The 18,304-nt window shown below is 45.1% G+C and overlaps 1 protein-coding gene and 1 long non-coding RNA gene across 2 annotated transcripts in view; one reads left to right on the top strand and one right to left on the bottom strand.

The window, feature by feature from the left end:
* Nucleotides 1–13,159, top strand: part of LOC123489733 (multiple PDZ domain protein-like) — a gene marked incomplete at its 5' end in the record, with an annotated part of 45,830 nt that extends 32,671 nt beyond the window's left edge. Inside the window, 10 exons of the mRNA XM_045220146.1 lie at nt 2,334–2,524; nt 2,808–2,955; nt 3,803–3,877; nt 4,000–4,111; nt 4,417–4,460; nt 8,076–8,198; nt 8,565–8,669; nt 8,886–8,989; nt 12,527–12,650; nt 12,911–13,159. Of these exons, the coding sequence (XP_045076081.1) occupies nt 2,334–2,524; nt 2,808–2,955; nt 3,803–3,877; nt 4,000–4,111; nt 4,417–4,460; nt 8,076–8,198; nt 8,565–8,669; nt 8,886–8,989; nt 12,527–12,650; nt 12,911–13,057 (1,173 nt within the window). The remainder of the gene's footprint in view (nt 1–2,333; nt 2,525–2,807; nt 2,956–3,802; nt 3,878–3,999; nt 4,112–4,416; nt 4,461–8,075; nt 8,199–8,564; nt 8,670–8,885; nt 8,990–12,526; nt 12,651–12,910) is intronic.
* A 293-nt stretch (nt 13,160–13,452) lies between these two features.
* Nucleotides 13,453–14,278, bottom strand: LOC123489732. The gene is made up of 3 exons (XR_006660624.1): nt 14,197–14,278; nt 13,897–14,146; nt 13,453–13,846 (listed from the first exon to the last, which is right to left on the bottom strand). It is a non-coding gene; the product is annotated as an uncharacterized LOC123489732 (long non-coding RNA).
* Between the last annotated feature and the right edge of the window lie 4,026 nt (nt 14,279–18,304).

Here is an 18,304-nt window from a genome sequence, read left to right as displayed (position 1 = left end):
ATTAGAGGTATGGTTATATTAGAGGTATGGTTATATTAGAGGTATGGTTATATTAGAGGTATGGTTATATTAGAGGTTATATTAGAGGTATGGTTATATTAAAGGTATGGTTATATTAGAGGTATGGTTACATTAGAGGTATGGTTATATTAGAGGTATGGTTACATTAGAGGTTATATTAGAGGTATGGTTATATTAGAGGTTATATTAGAGGTATGGTTATATTAGAGGTATGGTTATATTAGAGGTATGGTTATATTAGAGGTATGGTTATATTAGAGGTATGGTTATATTAGAGGTATGGTTATATTAGAGGTATGGTTATATTAGAGGTTATATTAGAGGTATGGTTATATTAAAGGTATGGTTATATTAGAGGTATGGTTATATTAGAGGTATGGTTATATTAGAGGTATGGTTATATTAGAGGTATGGTTATATTAGAGGTTATATTAGAGGTATGGTTATATTAGAGGTATGGTTATATTAGAGGTATGGTTATATTAGAGGTATGGTTATATTAGAGGTATGGTTATATTAGAGGTATGGTTATATTAGAGGTATGGTTATATTAGAGGTATGGTTATATTAGAGGTATGGTTATATTAGAGGTATGGTTATATTAGAGGTATGGTTATATTAGAGGTATGGTTACATTAGAGGTATGGTTATATTAGAGGTATGGTTATATTAGAGGTATGGTTATATTAGAGGTATGGTTATATTAGAGGTATGGTTACATTAGAGGTATGGTTATATTAGAGGTATGGTTATATTAGAGGTATGGTTACATTAGAGGTATGGTTATATTAGAGGTATGGTTATATTAGAGGTTATATTAGAGGTATGGTTATATTAGAGGTATGGTTATATTAGAGGTATGGTTATATTAGAGGTTATATTAGAGGTATGGTTATATTAGAGGTATGGTTACATTAGAGGTATGGTTATATTAGAGGTATGGTTATATTAGAGGTATGGTTATATTAGAGGTATGGTTATATTAGAGGTATGGTTATATTAGAGGTTATATTAGAGGTATGGTTATATTAGAGGTATGGTTATATTAGAGGTATGGTTATATTAGAGGTATGGTTATATTAGAGGTTATATTAGAGGTATGGTTATATTAGAGGTTATATTAGAGGTATGGTTATATTAGAGGTTATATTAGAGGTATGGTTATATTAGAGGTTATATTAGAGGTATGGTTATATTAGAGGTTATATTAGAGGTATGGTTATATTAGAGGTATGGTTATATTAGAGGTATGGTTATATTAGAGGTATGGTTATATTAGAGGTATGGTTATATTAGAGGTATGGTTATATTAGAGGTATGGTTATATTAGAGGTATGGTTATATTAGAGGTATGGTTATATTAGAGGTATGGTTATATTAGAGGTTATATTAGAGGTATGGTTATATTAGAGGTATGGTTACATTAGAGGTATGGTTACATTAGAGGTTATATTAGAGGTATGGTTATATTAGAGGTATGGTTATATTAGAGGTATGGTTATATTAGAGGTATGGTTATATTAGAGGTATGGTTATATTAGAGGTTATATTAGAGGTATGGTTATATTAGAGGTATGGTTATATTAGAGGTATGGTTATATTAGAGGTATGGTTATATTAGAGGTTATATTAGAGGTATGGTTATATTAGAGGTTATATTAGAGGTATGGTTATATTAGAGGTTATATTAGAGGTATGGTTATATTAGAGGTATGGTTATATTAGAGGTATGGTTATATTAGAGGTATGGTTATATTAGAGGTAGGGTTATATTAGAGGTATGGTTATATTAGAGGTATGGTTATATTAGAGGTATGGTTATATTAGAGGTTATATTAGAGGTATGGTTATATTAGAGGTTATATTAGAGGTATGGTTATATTAGAGGTTATATTAGAGATATACACCTAACCCTTCAATGTTTCCACATCTGTAAGGTGTCAGCAATATGGTAGAAGCCCTATCACTACACTGCTGATATCTGTCTAGACCTTTCAGACATGGTAACATTGAGGGGTTAGGGCCAAGGGGGAGGGATGGGGAGGGATCTAGGACCAGCTGAATTACTCAAACTTCCTCCTATTCTCTCTCTCTCTCTCTCTCTCTCTCTCTCTCTCTCTCTCTCTCTCTCTCTCTCTCTCTCTCTCTCTCTCTCTCTCTCTCCTCTCTCTCTCTCTCTCTCTCTCTCTCTCTCTCTCTCTCTCTCCTCTCTCTCTCTCTCTCTCTCTCTCTCTCTCTCTCTCTCTCTCTCTCTCTCTCTCTCTCTCTCTCTCTCTCTCCCTCTCTCTCTCTCTCTCTCTCCCTCCCTCCAGGTGAATGGTATAGACCTGGGCCAGGCCACCCATGAGGAGGCTATAGGGGTGTTGAGGCTGACCCCTCAGAGGGTGCGTCTCACGGTGTTCAGACACCAGGAGTACAGGGAGGAGGACCTGTGGGACGTCTTCCAGCTGGAGCTCAGACCACAACCTGGACAGACCCTGGGGCTCAGCACTGTAGGGAAGAGGTAGGGGACTGGTTGTCAACTGATTTTTAGCTGTACACTGGTTCTCAACTATCTACTGGTTTTTAGCTGTCCACTGGTTCTCAACTGTCAACTGGTTTTTAGCTGTCCACTGGTTCTCAACTGTCAACTGGTTTTCAGCTGTCCACTGGTTCTCAACTGTCAACTGGTTTTCAACTATCTAATGGTTTTCAACTGGTTTTCAACTGTCAACTGGTTTTCAGCTGTCAGCTGGTTTTCAACAGTCATAAATGTTATTATGTTGACATCTTGATGTTTCCACTAGCAACGACACAGGTGTGTTTGTGTCTGAGATCATTCGAGGGGGTGTGGCTGATGGAGACGGTCGGCTGTTTCTAGGAGACCAGATCCTGTCAGTCAACAGAGAGGATGTCAGAACAGCTACACAGGAACACGTTACCTCACTGTTACAGGTGGGATACACACACACACACACACACACACACACACACACACACACACACACACACTAGGAGAGGATGTCAGAGAAGCATCACAGGAACACCTCTACAACACTGCTATAGGTATAGGACGGGCTCGTGGTAATGGCTGGAGCGGAATCACTGGAATGGTATCAAATACATCAAAACACATGGTTTCCATGGTTTCCATTCCATTTGCTCCGTTCCAGCCATTTATTATGAGCTGTCCTCCCCTCAGCAGCCTCCACTGATACACACACACACACACACACACACACACACACACACACACACACACACACACACAGAGGATGTCAGATCAGCCACACAGAAACATGTCACCGCGCTGATACACACACACACCTCAGTTGTTAGAGAGGAAGTCAGCGAAGCCACACAGGAAAACGTGACGGCGCTGCTACAGATCTGACACACACAGACACACACACACACACACACACACAGACATACACACACACACACACACACACACACACACACACACACACACACACACAGAGGATGTCAGATCAGCCACACAGAAACATGTCACCGCGCTGATACACACACACACCTCAGTTGTTAGAGAGGAAGTCAGCGAAGCCACACAGGAAGACGTGACGGCGCTGCTACAGATCTGACACACACACACACACACACACACACACACACACACACACACACACACACACACACACACACAGACACACACACACACACACACACAGAGACACACAGACACACACACACACACAGACACACACACACACACACACAGACACACACACACACACACACAGGTTTAAGTCCTCTCTCATCTCTCTGTCGTGTCTCTCAGAGCTGCAGTAGTGGAACAGTGATCCTAGAGGTTGCTCGCTTCAAAGCCGGTGTTCACTACTCTTGTGGAAGCCAGGTAAAACACCGCGCCTCATAGCCTCTTTACCCACGACGTCATGTCTATCGTCATACTGGGCTTTGTGTTTCTCTTTGTCAAACTCCACCTGGTCTGTGGTTTTATAATGTTGTGTTGTCCAGAGTGGTGACTCCGGTGGTAGTGGCAGCTCCACCCTGACCCCCTCCGGTGTGTGTGATGTCCAGGGTCACCACCAGGGGGAGACAGAGAGACGCCAGAGAGGAGAGGGCTACCGTGAGTGAGATGGAGGCTTCTCACAACATATTTCACCAGTGTTTTAAACAACTGTAATAGTCAAATCAACTGTAAAAAAGTAACTTAAAGTAAACTACAGTAAAGTTAAGCCACCAGGGGGAGACAGAGAGACGCCAGAGAGGAGAGGGCTACCGTGAGGGATTCACTCTCTGATTATGGGATTTCTGGTTGTTAACACTGGTCACGGTAGACACCAATCCAATGCTGTAAACTCATTGAATGGGCGTGAACAAGTGAACATTTAAACATCCTTTTCAGTAATAAAATGATATTTTCCTCCACAGCATTTGAAGACTACCATGAGATAAGGACAGTGGTTATACATAAGGTGGGATATACAGTACTTCTGGTTTTGGTCATTTTCTATCGGTGCAAATGCTGAGCAAAGCTGGACTATATATGGTTGTTATATGGAATATATATATGGTTGTTATATGGAATATATATGGTTGTTATATGGAATATATATATGGTTGTTATGGAATATATATGGTTGTTATATGGAATATACAGTGAGGGAAAAAAGTATTTGATCCCCTGCTGATTTTGCCCACTGACAAAGACATGATCAGTCTATAATTTTAATGGTAGGTTTATTTGAACAGTGAGAGACAGAATAACAACAAAAAAATCAAGAAAAACGCATGTCAAAAATGTTATAAATTGATTTGCATTTTAATGAGGGAAATAAGTATTTGACCCCCTCTCAATCAGAAATATTTCTGGCTCCCAGGTGTCTTTTATACAGGTAACGAGCTGAGATTAGGAGCACACTCTTAAAGGGAGTGCTCCTAATCTCAGCTTGTTACCTGTATAAAAGACACCTGTTCACAGAAGCAATCAATCAACCATTCCAAACTCCAAACTCTCCACCATTGCCAAGACCAAAGAGCTCTCCAAGGATGTCAGGGACAAGATTGTAGACCTACACAAGGCTGGAATGGGCTACAAGAACATCGCCAAGCAGCTTGGTGAAAAGGTGACAACAGTTGGTGCGATTATTCGCAAATGGAAGAAACACAAAAGAACTGTCAATCTCCCTCGGCCTGGGGCTCCATGCAAAATCTCACCTCGTGGAGTTGCAATGATCATGAGAACGGTGAGGAATCAGCCCAGAACTACACGGGAGGATCTTGTCAATGATCTAAAGGCAGCTGGGACCATAGTCACCAAGAAAACAATTGGTAACACACTACGCCGTGAAGGACTGAAATCCTGCAGCGCCCGCAAGGTCCCCCTGCTCAAGAAAGCACATATACAGGGCCATCTGAAGTTTGCCAATGAACATCTGAATGATTCAGAGGAGAACTGGGTGAAAGTGTTGTGGTCAGATGAGACAAAAATCGGGCTCTTTGCCATCAACTCAACTCGCCGTGTTTGGAGGAGGAGGAATGCTGCCTATGACCCCAAGAACACCATCCCCACCGTCAAACATGGAGGTGGAAACATTATGCTTTGGGGGTGTTTTTCTGCTAAGGGGACAGGACAACTTCACCGCATCAAAGGGACGATGGACGGGGCCATGTACCGTCAAATCTTGGGTGAGAACCACCTTCCCTCAGCCAGGGCATTGAAAATGGGTCGTGGATGGGTATTCCAGCATGACAATGACCCAAAACACACGGCCAAGGCAACAAAGGAGTGGCTCAAGAAGAAGCACATTAAGGTCCTGGAGTGGCCTAGCCAGTCTCCAGACCTTAATCCCATAGAACATCTGTGGAGGGAGCTGAAGGTTCGAGTTGCCAAACATCAGCCTCGAAACCTTAATGACTTGGAGAAGATCTGCAAAGAGGAGTGGGACAAAATCCCTCCTGAGATATGTGCAAACCTGGTGGCCAACTACAAGAAACGTCTGACCTCTGTGATTGCCAACAAGGGTTTTGCCACCAAGTACTAAGTCATGTTTTGCAGAGGGGTCAAATACTTATTTCCCTCATTAAAATGAAAAATCAATTTATAACATTTTTGACATGCATTTTTCTGGATTTTGTTGTTGTTATTCTGTCTCTCACTGTTCAAATAAACCTACCATTAAAATTATAGACTGATCATGTCTTTGTCAGTGGGAAAACGTACAAAATCAGCAGGGGATCAAATACTTTTTTCCCTCACTGTATATGGTTGTTCTATGGAATATACATGGTTGTTATATGGAATATATGTAGTTGTTATATGGAATATATATGGTTGTTATATGGAATATACATGGTTGTTATATGGAATATATATGGTTGTTATATGGAATATATATGTGGTTGTTATATGGAATATATATGGTTGTTATATGGAATATATATGGTTGTTCTATGGAATATACATGGTTGTTATATGGAATATATGTGGTTGTTATATGGAATATATATGGTTGTTATATGGAATATATATGGTTGTTCTATGGAATATATATGGTTGTTAAATGGAATATATATGGTTGTTATATGGAATGTATATGGTTGTTATATGGAATATATATGGTTGTTCTATGGAATATACATGGTTGTTATATGGAATATATGTGGTTGTTATATGGAATATATATGGTTGTTATATGGAATATATATGGTTGTTCTATGGAATATATATGGTTGTTAAATGGAATATATATGGTTGTTATATGGAATATACAGTACCCGTCAAAAGTTTGGACACACCTACTCATCCAGGGTTTTTCTTTATTTTTACTGTTTTCTACACTGTAGAATAATAATGAAGACATCAAAACTATGAAATAACACATATGGAATCATGTAGTAACCCAAAAAGTTTTAAACAAATCAAAATATATTTTATATTTGAGATTTTTCAAATAGCCACCCTTCTAAGTTTCTTCAAGTGCAGTCGCAAAAACCATCAAGCGCTATGATGAAACTGACTCTCATGAGGACCGCCACAGGAAAGGAAGACCCAGAGTTACCTCTGCTGCAGAGGATAAGTTCATAAGAGTTAACTGCACCTCAGATTGCAGCCCAAATAAATGCTTCACATAGTTCAAGTAACAGACACATCTCAACATCAACTGTTCAGAGGAGACTGCGTGAATCAGGCCTTCATGGTCGAATTGCTGCAAAGAAACCACTACTAAAGGACACCAATAAGAAGAAGAGACTTGCTTGGGCCAAGAAACACAAGCAATGGACATTAGACCGGTGGAAATGTGTCTTTTGGTCTGGAGTCCAAATTGGAGATTTTTGGTTCCAACCGCCATGTCTTTGTGAGACGCGGTGTGGGTGAACGGGTGATCTCCGCATGTGTATTTCCCACTGTAAAGCATGGAGGAGGAGGTGTTATGGTGTGGGGGTGCTTTGCTGGTGACACTGTCTGTGATTTATTTAGAATTCAAGGCACACTTAACCAGCATGGCTACCACAGCATTCTGCAGCGATACGCCATCCCATCTGGTTTGGGCTTAGTGGGACTATCATTTGTTTTTCAATAGGACAATGACCCAACACACCTCCAGGCTGTGTAAGAGCTATTTTACCTAGAAGGAGAGTGATAGAGTGCTGCATCAGATGACCTGGCCTCCACAATCACCCGACCTCAACCCAACTGAGATGGTTTGGGATGAGTTGGACCGCAGAGTGAAGGAAAAGCAGCCAACAAGTGCTCAGCATATGTGGGAACTCCTTCAAGACTGTTGGAAAAGCATTCCAGGTGAAGTTGGTTGTGAGCATGCCAAGAGTGTGCAAAGCTGTCATCGAGGCAAACGGTGGATACTTTGAAGAATCTCCAATATAAAATATATCTTGATTTGTTTAACACTTTTTTGGTTACTACATAATTCGATATGTGTTATTTCATAGTTTTGATGTCTTCACTATTATTCTACAATGTAGACAATAGTAAAAATAAAGACAAACCCTTGAATGAGTAGGTGTGTCCAAACTTTTGACTGGTACTGTATATGGTTGGTAGATAAAGTCTATATGTTATGTTACTCCAGGGTCCGTGTGACTCTCTGGGTCTGAGTGTAGCTGGTGGGGTTGGTTCTCCTCATGGAGACGTACCTCTCTTCATTGCTACTATGGACCCTATTGGACTGGCTGCCAGGACACACCAAATCTATGTAAGTCTCTCTCTGTGTGTGTGTGTGTGTGTGTGTGTGTGTGTGTGCGTGTGCATGCTTACAAAATCAAATAAATCAACGCTTTAATCAACTGATCTGTGTGTGAACATGTCCTACCATTCTGTCTGCCTGTATTCACCCCTCTCTCTCTCTCTCTTCCCCCCTCTCTCTCTCTCTCTCTCTCTCTCTCTCTCTCTCTCTCTCTCTCTCTCTCTCTCTCTCTCTCTCTCTCTCTCTCTCTCTCTCTCTCTCTCTCTCTCTCTCTCTCTCTCTCTCTCTCTCTCTCTCTCTCTCTCTCTCTCTCTCTCTCTCTCTCCCTCTCCCTCTCCCTCTCTCTCTCTCCCTCTCTTTCCCTCCATCTCTCAGGTAGGAGACTTTATGGTGAGTATTAACGATGTCTCCACTGAGGGGATGAGCCACATCCAAGCTGGAGCTCTGCTGAAGACCATCAGTGGTACCATCACCCTACAGGTGACACACACCTTCACACACACACACACACACACACACACACACACAACAAACACCATCACAGGTGACACATCCTAGAAAGATAACAATCTGCACTGTGTCTGTCCGCTGCTCCAGTCTCTCTCCAAACTAATGTCTATATGTGTGTATCAGAGGGGATGGGTACAGCAGAAGACACTGTTTCATATGGATGAGTAAAGTCTTGTTGTTCTTCAGGTGCTGACTACAGGGTCGGTGGCTGAGGGCTGTGGAGGAGGACAGGGCCAGGGAGATGTAGGTATCCCCTCCACAGGACCAGCTACCCTAGACAACAACATGAGGTAGGAGTCTGCTGCTATCGCATGTTATAAGCATGTTATAAACATGTTATAAAGAGGGAGCAGGTAGAGCAGGAAGAGGGAGAGGGGGTAGAGGAGTCTGAGGACAGGGCCAAGGAGAGGGAGAGGGAGAGGGGGTAGAGGAGTCTGAGGACAGGGCCAAGGAGAGGGAGAGGGAGAGGAGATAGAGGAGTCTGAGGACAGGGCCAGGGAGAGGGAGAGGGAGGAGTCTGAGGACAGGCCAGGGAGAGGGAGAGGGGGAGGGAGAGGGGGTAGAGGAGTCTGAGGACAGGGGCCAAGGAGAGGGAGAGGGAGAGGGGGTAGAGGAGTCTGAGACAGGGCCAGGGGAGAGGGAGAGGGGGAGGAGTCTGAGGACAGGGCCAGGGAGAGGGAGAGGGAGAGGGGGTAGAGGAGTCTGAGGACAGGGCCAGGGAGAGGGGAGAGGGGGAGGAGTCTGAGGACAGGGCCAGGGAGAGGGAGAGGGAGAGGAGATAGAGGAGTCTGAGGACAGGGCCAGGGAGAGGGAGAGGGAGAGGAGATAGAGGAGTCTGAGGACAGGGCCAGGGAGAGGGAGAGGGAGAGGAGTCTGAGGACAGGGCCAGGGAGAGGGAGAGGGAGAGGGGGTAGAGGAGTCTGAGGACAGGGCCAGGGAGAGGGAGAGGGGGAGGAGTCTGAGGACAGGGCCAGGGAGAGGGGAGGGGGTAGAGGAGTCTGAGGACAGGGCCAGGGAGAGGGAGAGAGGGGAGGAGTCTGAGGACAGGGCCAGGGAGAGGGAGAGGGGAGGAGTCTGAGGACAGGGCCAGGGAGAGGGAGAGGGGGAGGGGAGGGGAGGGGGGTTGAGGAGTCTGAGGACAGTGCCAGGGAGAGGGAGAGGGGGAGGAGTCTGAGGACAGGGCCAGGAGAGGGAGAGGAGGAGTCTGAGGACAGGGCCAGGGAGAGGGGGAGGGGGTAGAGGAGTCTGAGGACAGGGCCAGGGAGAGGGAGAGGGGAGGAGTCTGAGGACAGGGCCAGGGAGAGGAGAGGGGGAGGGGGGAGGGGAGGGTAGAGGAGTCTGAGGACAGTGCCAGGGAGAGGGAGGGGGAGGAGTCTGAGGACAGGGCCAGGGAGAGGGAGAGGGGAGGAGTCTGAGGACAGGGCCAGGGAGAGGGAGAGGGGGAGGAGTCTGAGGACAGGGCCAGGGAGAGGGAGAGGGGGAGGAGTCTGAGGACAGGGCCAGGGAGAGGGGGAGGGGGGTAGAGGAGTCTGAGGACAGGGCCAGGGAGAGGGAGAGGGGGAGGAGTCTGAGGACAGGGCCAGGGAGAGGGAGAGGGGGAGGAGTCTGAGGACAGGGCCAGGGAGAGGGGGAGGGGGAGGAGTCTGAGGACAGGGTCAGGGAGAGGGGGAGGAGTCTGAGGACAGGGCCAGGGAGAGGGGATGGGGAGGAGTCTGAGGACAGGGTCAGGGAGAGGGAGAGGGGAGTAGGTCTAACTGTAAGTCGCTCTGGATAAGAGCGTCTGCTAAATGACTAAAATGTAAATGTAAATGTAGAGGAGTCTGAGGACAGGACCAGGGAGTGGGAGAGGGGAGGGTCTGAGGACAGGGCCAGGGAGAGGGAGAGGGGGAGGAGTCTGAGGACAGGGAGAGGGAGAGGGAGAGGGGGAGTAGGTAGAGGAGTCTGAGGACAGGGAGAGGGAGAGGGGGAGGAGTCTGAGGACAGTGCCAGGGAGAGGGAGGGGGGTAGAGGAGTCTGAGGACAGGGCCAGGAGAGGGGGGATGGGGAGAGTCTGAGGACAGGGTCAGGGAGAGGGAGAGGGGGAGGAGTCTGAGGACAGGGCCAGGGAGAGGGAGAGGGAGAGGGAGAGGGGGAGGGGGTAGAGGAGTCTGAGGACAGGGCCAGGGAGAGGGAGAGGAGGTAGAGGAGTCTGAGGACAGGGCCAGGGAGAGGGAGAGGGAGAGGAGGTAGAGGAGTCTGAGGACAGGGCCAGGGAGAGGGAGAGGGAGAGGGAGAGGAGGTAGAGGAGTCTGAGGACAGGGCCAGGGAGAGGGAGAGGGGGAGGAGTCTGAGGACAGGGCCAGGGAGAGGGAGAGGGAGAGGAGTCTGAGGACAGGGCCAGGGAGAGGGGGAGGGGGAGGAGTCTGAGGACAGGGTCAGGGAGAGGGAGAGGGGGAGTAGGTCTAACTGTAAGTCGCTCTGGATAAGAGCGTCTGCTAAATGACTAAAATGTAAATGTAAATGTAGAGGAGTCTGAGGACAGGACCAGGGAGTGGGAGAGGGGGAGGGGTCTGAGGACAGGGCCAGGGAGAGGGAGAGGGAGAGGGGGAGGGGGAGGAGTCTGAGGACAGTGCCAGGGAGAGGGGGAGGGGGGTAGAGGAGTCTGAGGACAGGGCCAGGGAGAGGGAGAGGGAGAGGGGGAGGAGTCTGAGGACAGGGTCAGGGAGAGGGAGAGGGAGAGGAGTCTGAGGACAGGGCCAGGGAGAGGGGGATGGGGAGGAGTCTGAGGACAGGGTCAGGGAGAGGGGGAGGAGTCTGAGGACAGGGCCAGGGAGAGGGGGATGGGGAGGAGTCTGAGGACAGGGTCAGGGAGAGGGAGAGGGGGAGTAGGTCTAACTGTAAGTCGCTCTGGATAAGAGCGTCTGCTAAATGACTAAAATGTAAATGTAAATGTAGAGGAGTCTGAGGACAGGACCAGGGAGTGGGAGAGGGGGAGGGGTCTGAGGACAGGGCCAGGGAGAGGGAGAGGGGGAGGAGTCTGAGGACAGGGAGAGGGAGAGGGAGAGGGGGAGTAGGTAGAGGAGTCTGAGGACAGGGAGAGGGAGAGGGGGAGGAGTCTGAGGACAGTGCCAGGGAGAGGGGGAGGGGGTAGAGGAGTCTGAGGACAGGGCCAGGGAGAGGGAGAGGGGGGAGGAGTCTGAGGACAGGGGCCAGGGAGAGGGGGAGGAGTCTGAGGACAGGGCCAGGGAGAGGGAGAGGGGGAGGAGTCTGAGGACAGGGAGAGGGAGAGGGGGAGGAGTCTGAGGACAGGGCCAGGGAGAGGGAGAGGGGAGGAGTCTGAGGACATGGCCAGGGAGAGGGAGAGGGGGAGGAGTCTGAGGACAGAGAGAAGGAGAGGGAGAGGGGGAGGAGTCTGAGGACAGGGCCAGGGAGAGGGGGAGGAGTCTGAGGACAGGGCCAGGGAGAGGGAGAGGGAGAGGAGGTGTAGAGGAGTCTGAGGACAGGGCCAGGGAGAGGGAGAGGGGGAGGGGGTAGAGGAGTCTGAGGACAGGGCCAGGGAGAGGGAGAGGGAGAGGGGGAGGGAGAGGAGTCTGAGGACAGGGAGAAGGAGAGGGAGAGGGAGAGGGGGAGTAGGTAGAGGAGTCTGAGGACAGGGAGAGGGAGAGGGAGAGGGAGAGGAGGTAGAGGAGTCTGAGGACAGGGCCAGGGACAGGGCCAGGGAGAGGGAGAGGGGGAGGAGGTGTAGAGGAGTCTGAGGACAGGGAGGTTTGGTATGAGCCATTGCCACACCCCGCATATCAGATAGAGGACTGCAAATCTTACATGTAGTTATTTTATATCTCCTATAGTCCCCAGTTTTATAGAACCATCCGTCTGGACAGAGGAGCTCTGGGTCTAGGCTTCAGTATAGTAGGAGGATTCAGCAGTCCCCACGGAGACCTGCCCATCTACGTCAAAACTGTCTTTGGAAAGGTAACTGTCTATTTCCTTTAGAAAGGTAACACAAAGACCTCTATCTATTTCATTTAGAAAGGTAACATGTTATTTTAGTACTCAATGTGAGTTCAATATACCTGTCATTCTACTGTAAATTCCTTGTGTCTTACGACTATCAAAACTCACTTGACTGTCTTGCAACGCAAGTTGAAACTCAAACTTTGCAACCGTGTTTGATGCCATGGTGATTGATGCAGTGTCTCTCTCTCTCTGCATTTCTCTCTCTCTCTCTCTAGGGAGCAGCGATTGAAGATGGCAGGCTGCAGCGTGGGGATCAGATCATCGCTGTGAACGGTCACAGTCTGGAGGGGGTCACTCACGCCGGCGCCGTCGCCATACTGAAGAACACCAAGGGAACTGTAGTCCTCACCGTACTCTCCTGAGTGTAGTCCTCACACAACCGTCTGTCGCCCTTTGATGATGTCATCAGCAGACTACATCAGGGTTGTGTTCATTAGGCACGAAACAGAAGAAAACAGACTAAACAGGGAGGTACTACCTGAACTTTTTCAATAAATATGTGTTCTGTTGCAAAACGTTTTTCTACGGTGTGCACTAATGAATATGACCCTGTTTATCTCTAGAATGAGGTGAAGATTCTCACAGAATAAGGTCTTCTATATGTCATCCTAGATGTAACTGGCTCTCATTGTAGCAAAACTATGAACCCTGTAATGTATTTCTATGTGTCTATGTACATGGACGTCTCCTTCAAAATGGACCTCATCATAGTAGACTACTCACATCACTGTATGACTCCTTCAAAATTGACCTCATCATAGTAGACTACTCACATCACTGTAATACTCCTTCAAAATGGACCTCATCATAGTAGACTACTCACATCACTGTATGTCTCCTTCAAAATGGACCTCATCATAGTAGACTATTCACATCACTGTATGACTCCTTCAAAATGGACCTCATCATAGTAGACTACTCACATCACTGTATGTCTCCTTCAGAATGGACCTCATCATAGTAGACTACTCACATCACTGTATGTCTCCTTCAAAATGGACCTCATCATAGTAGACTACTCACATCACTGTATGTCTCCTTCAAAATGGACCTCATCATAGTAGACTACTCACATCACTGTATGTCTCCTTCAAAATGGACCTCATCATAGTAGACTACTCACATCACTGTAATACTCCTTCAAAATGGACCTCATCATAGTAGACTACTCACATCACTGTATGGCTCCTTCAAAATGGACCTCATCATAGTAGACTACTCACATCACTGTATGTCTCCTTCAAAATGGACCTCATCATAGTAGACTACTCACATCACTGTATGTCTCCTTCAAAATGGACCTCATCATAGTAGACTACTCACATCACTGTATGTCTCCTTCAAAATGGACCTCATCATAGTAGACTACTCACATCACTGTATGTCTCCTTCAAAATGGACCTCATCATAGTAGACTACTCACATCACTGTATGTCTCCTTCAAAATGGACCTCATCATAGTAGACTACTCACATCACTGTAATACTCCTTCAAAATGGACCTCATCATAGTAGACTACTCACATCACTGTATGTCTCCTTCAAAATGGACCTCATCATAGTAGACTACTCACATCACTGTATGTCTCCCTTCAAATGGACCTCATCATAGTAGACTACTCACATCACTGTATGTCTCCTTCAAAATGGACCTCATCATAGTAGACTACTCACATCACTGTAATACTCCTTCAAAATGGACCTCATCATAGTAGACTACTCACATCACTGTAATATTCCTTCAAAATGGACCTCATCATAGTAGACTACTCACATCACTGTAATACTCCTTCAAAATGGACCTCATTATAGTAGACTACTCACATCACTGTAATACTCCTTCAAAATGGACCTCATCATAGTAGACTACTCACATCACTGTAATACTCCTTAAAAATGGACCTCATCATAGTAGACTACTCACATCACTGTATGTCTCCTTAAAAATGGACCTCATTATAGTAGACTACTCACATCACTGTAATACTCCTTAAAAATGGACCTCATCATAGTAGACTACTCACATCACTGTAATACTCCTTAAAAATTGACCTCATCATAGTAGACTACTCACATCACTGTAATACTCCTTCAAAATGGACATCATCATAGTAGACTACTCACATCACTGTATGACTCCTTCAAAATGGACCTCATCATAGTAGACTACTCACATCACTGTATGACTCCTTCAAAATGGACCTCATCATAGTAGACTACTCACATCACTGTATGTCTCCTTCAAAATGGACCTCATCATAGTAGACTACTCACATCACTGTATGTCTCCTTCAAAATGGACCTCATCATAGTAGACTACTCACATCACTGTATGTGTCCTTCAAAATGGACCTCATCATAGTAGACTACTCACATTACATATACATTTTAGTCATTTAGCAGACGCTCTTATCCAGAGCGACTTACAGTTAGTGAGTGCATAAATTTTTTCTTTTTTCATAACTAGGATATTGTTGACACAAGAGTAACTTATGACAACAGTAGAACCGTTTTTTCTCTCTGGAGTAAGGTAAATCCAGCACATTCTGTGACTGATGACCTTGTACGATACAATGGGTTCGTGTTTCTTCACAGTAGGCTACAGGTCTTAAGACGATTGACAGACTTTCACATCACTGTAATACTCCTTCAAAATGGACCTCATCATAGTAGACTACTCACATCACTGTATGTCTCCTTCAAAATGGACCTCATCATAGTAGACTACTCACATCACTGTAATACTCCTTCAAAATGGACCTCATCATAGTAGACTACTCACATCACTGTATGTCTCCTTCAAAATGGACCTCATCATAGTAGACTACTCACATCACTGTATGTCTCCTTCAAAATGGACCTCATCATAGTAGACTACTCACATCACTGTATGCCTCCTTCAAAATGGACCTCATCATAGTAGACTACTCACATCACTGTAATACTCCTTCAAAATGGACCTCATCATAGTAGACTACTCACATCACTGTATGTCTCCTTCAAAATGGACCTCATCATAGTAGACTACTCACATCACTGTATGCCTCCTTCAAAATGGACCTCATCATAGTAGACTACTCACATCACTGTAATACTCCTTCAAAATGGACCTCATCATAGTAGACTACTCACATCACTGTATGTCTCCTTCAAAATGGACCTCATCATAGTAGACTACTCACATCACTGTATGTCTCCTTCAGAATTGACCTCATCATAGTAGACTACTCACATCACTGTATGCCTCCTTCAGAATGGACCTCATCATAGTAGACTACTCACATCACTGTATGTCTCCTTCAGAATGGACCTCATCATAGTAGACTACTCACATCACTGTATGCCTCCTTCAGAATGGACCTCATCATAGTAGACTACTCACTAGTCACATAACTAATTAACACACACTAAAGATGCATTCTAAACAAGTGTGGCAATAGATGCCAAGACTCTACGCCAATCTTTTATATGGCAGTTAGGAGTAGAATTTACATTTTGAATGAAGAATTCAAATCTTAACCGTTATTTTTACTCATGTACTTTAGTTGCTACCTTACTACAGGAATATGAGACGGTCTATTTCACTATGTTAACTTTCTACTTCCATTATGTTCATTAATGTAACTATTATTTAATTATTTATTTATTCTGTTTTATATGTTGCCTGTAGGAAGGCGTACTAACCTCTACTTGTGGTATTAGTATTCCATATACTGTATGTTGGTGTCAGCTCATTGTATCTTGTTCTTTATACCATGTCTTCTTTTGAGGTGTTTTGACAAAAAAATTAGGTGTTTTGGCAAAAAAATTAGCTAGCTAGCTAACCAACAACAGTAATGATGTATTCGAGAGACAACAAGTGCTCATTGTTTAAATGTATTTATGTTTTCAATAAACATTTGGAGATTAAATATAGTTTACATGTCGTCAACAATCTAAGCCAACCCCGTCTGTTTCGCCCCATAGTTGTGGACGCGTCGGTTTTGTTGCTAAACAACCAACCCGTCTTTGCAAAATATATCTGTACTTATCACACAAATAAATATTGATTCTTAAATCAACCAACGAATCAACAAATCCTCCAATCAATGATGGGTGCTGATCTATTTTGCATCAGTATAGAATTTCTCACAGAATGGATGACAATTATTGTCAGAATGTAATTTCTGTCATGCAGTAGCTACAGTGGCTTGCGAAGGTATTCACCCCACTTGGCATTTTTCCTATTTTGTTGCCTTACAACCTGGAATTAAAATTGATTTTTGGGGGGTTTGTATCATTTGATTTACACAACATGCCTACCACTTTGAAGATGCAAAATATTTTTTCTTGTGAAACAAACAAGAAATAAGACAAAAAAACAGAAAACTTGAGCGTGCATAATTATTCACCCCAAAGTCAATACTTTGTAGAGCCACCTTTTGCAGCAATTACAGCTGCAAGTCTCTGGGTTATGTCTCTATAAGCTTGGCACATCTAGCCACTGGGACTTTTTGCCCATTCTTCAAGGCAAAACTGCTCCAGCTCCTTCAAGTTGGATGGGTTCCACTGGTGTACAGCAATCTTTAAGTCATACCACAGATTCTCAATTGGATTGAGGTCTGGGCTTTGACTAGGCCATTCCAAGACATTTAAATGTTTCCCCTTAAACCACTCGAGTGTTGCTTTAGCAGTATGTTTAGGGTCATTGTCCTGCTGGAAGGTGAACCTCCATCCCAGTCTCAAATCTCTGGAAGACTGAAACAGGTTTCCCTCAAGAATTTCCCTGTATTTAGCGCCGTCCATCATTCCTTCAATTCTGACCAGTTTCCCAGTCCCTGCAGATGAAAAACATCCCCACAGCATGATGCTGCCACCACCATGCTTCACTGTGGGGATGGTGTTCTCGGGGTGATGAGAGGTGTTGGGTTTGCGCCAGACATAGCGCTTTCCTTGATGGCCAAAAAGCTCAATTTTAGTATCATCTGACCAGAGTACCTTCTTCCATATGTTTGGGGAGTCTCCCACATGCCTTTTGGCGAACACCAAACGTGTTTGCTTACTTTTTTTCTTTAAGCAATAGCTTTTTTCTGGCCACTCTTCCGTAAAGCCCAGCTCTGTGGAGTGTACGGCTTAAAGTGGTCCTATGGACAGATACTCCAATCTCCGCTGTGGAGCTTTGCAGCTCCTTCAGGGTTATCTTTGGTCTCTTTGTTGCCTCTCTGATTAATGCCCTCCTTGCCTGGTACGTGAGTGTTGGTGGGCGGCCCTCTCTTGGCAGGTTTGTTGTGGTGCCATATTCTTTCAATTTTTAAATAATGGATTTAATGGTGCTCTGTGAGATGTTCAAAGTTTCAGATATTGTTTTATAACCCAACCCTGATCTGAACACAACTTTGTCCATGACCTGTTTGGAGAGCTCCTTGGTCTTCATGGTGCCGCTTGCTTGGTGGTGTCCCTTGCTTAGTGGTGTTGCAGACTCTGGAGCCTTTCAGAACAGATATATATATACTGAGATCATGTGAAAGATCATGTGACACTTAGATTGCACACAGGTGGACTTTTTAACTAATCATGTGACTTCTGAAGGTAATTGGTTGCACCAGATCTTATTTAGGGGCTTCATAGCAA

This window comes from Coregonus clupeaformis, unplaced genomic scaffold (assembly GCF_020615455.1).
Source record: "Coregonus clupeaformis isolate EN_2021a unplaced genomic scaffold, ASM2061545v1 scaf3227, whole genome shotgun sequence".
Classification (NCBI taxonomy): Eukaryota; Metazoa; Chordata; class Actinopteri; order Salmoniformes; family Salmonidae; genus Coregonus; species Coregonus clupeaformis.
The sequence above is the reverse complement of the archived record's forward strand: the minus strand, read 5'-3'. Positions and strand labels throughout refer to the sequence as shown.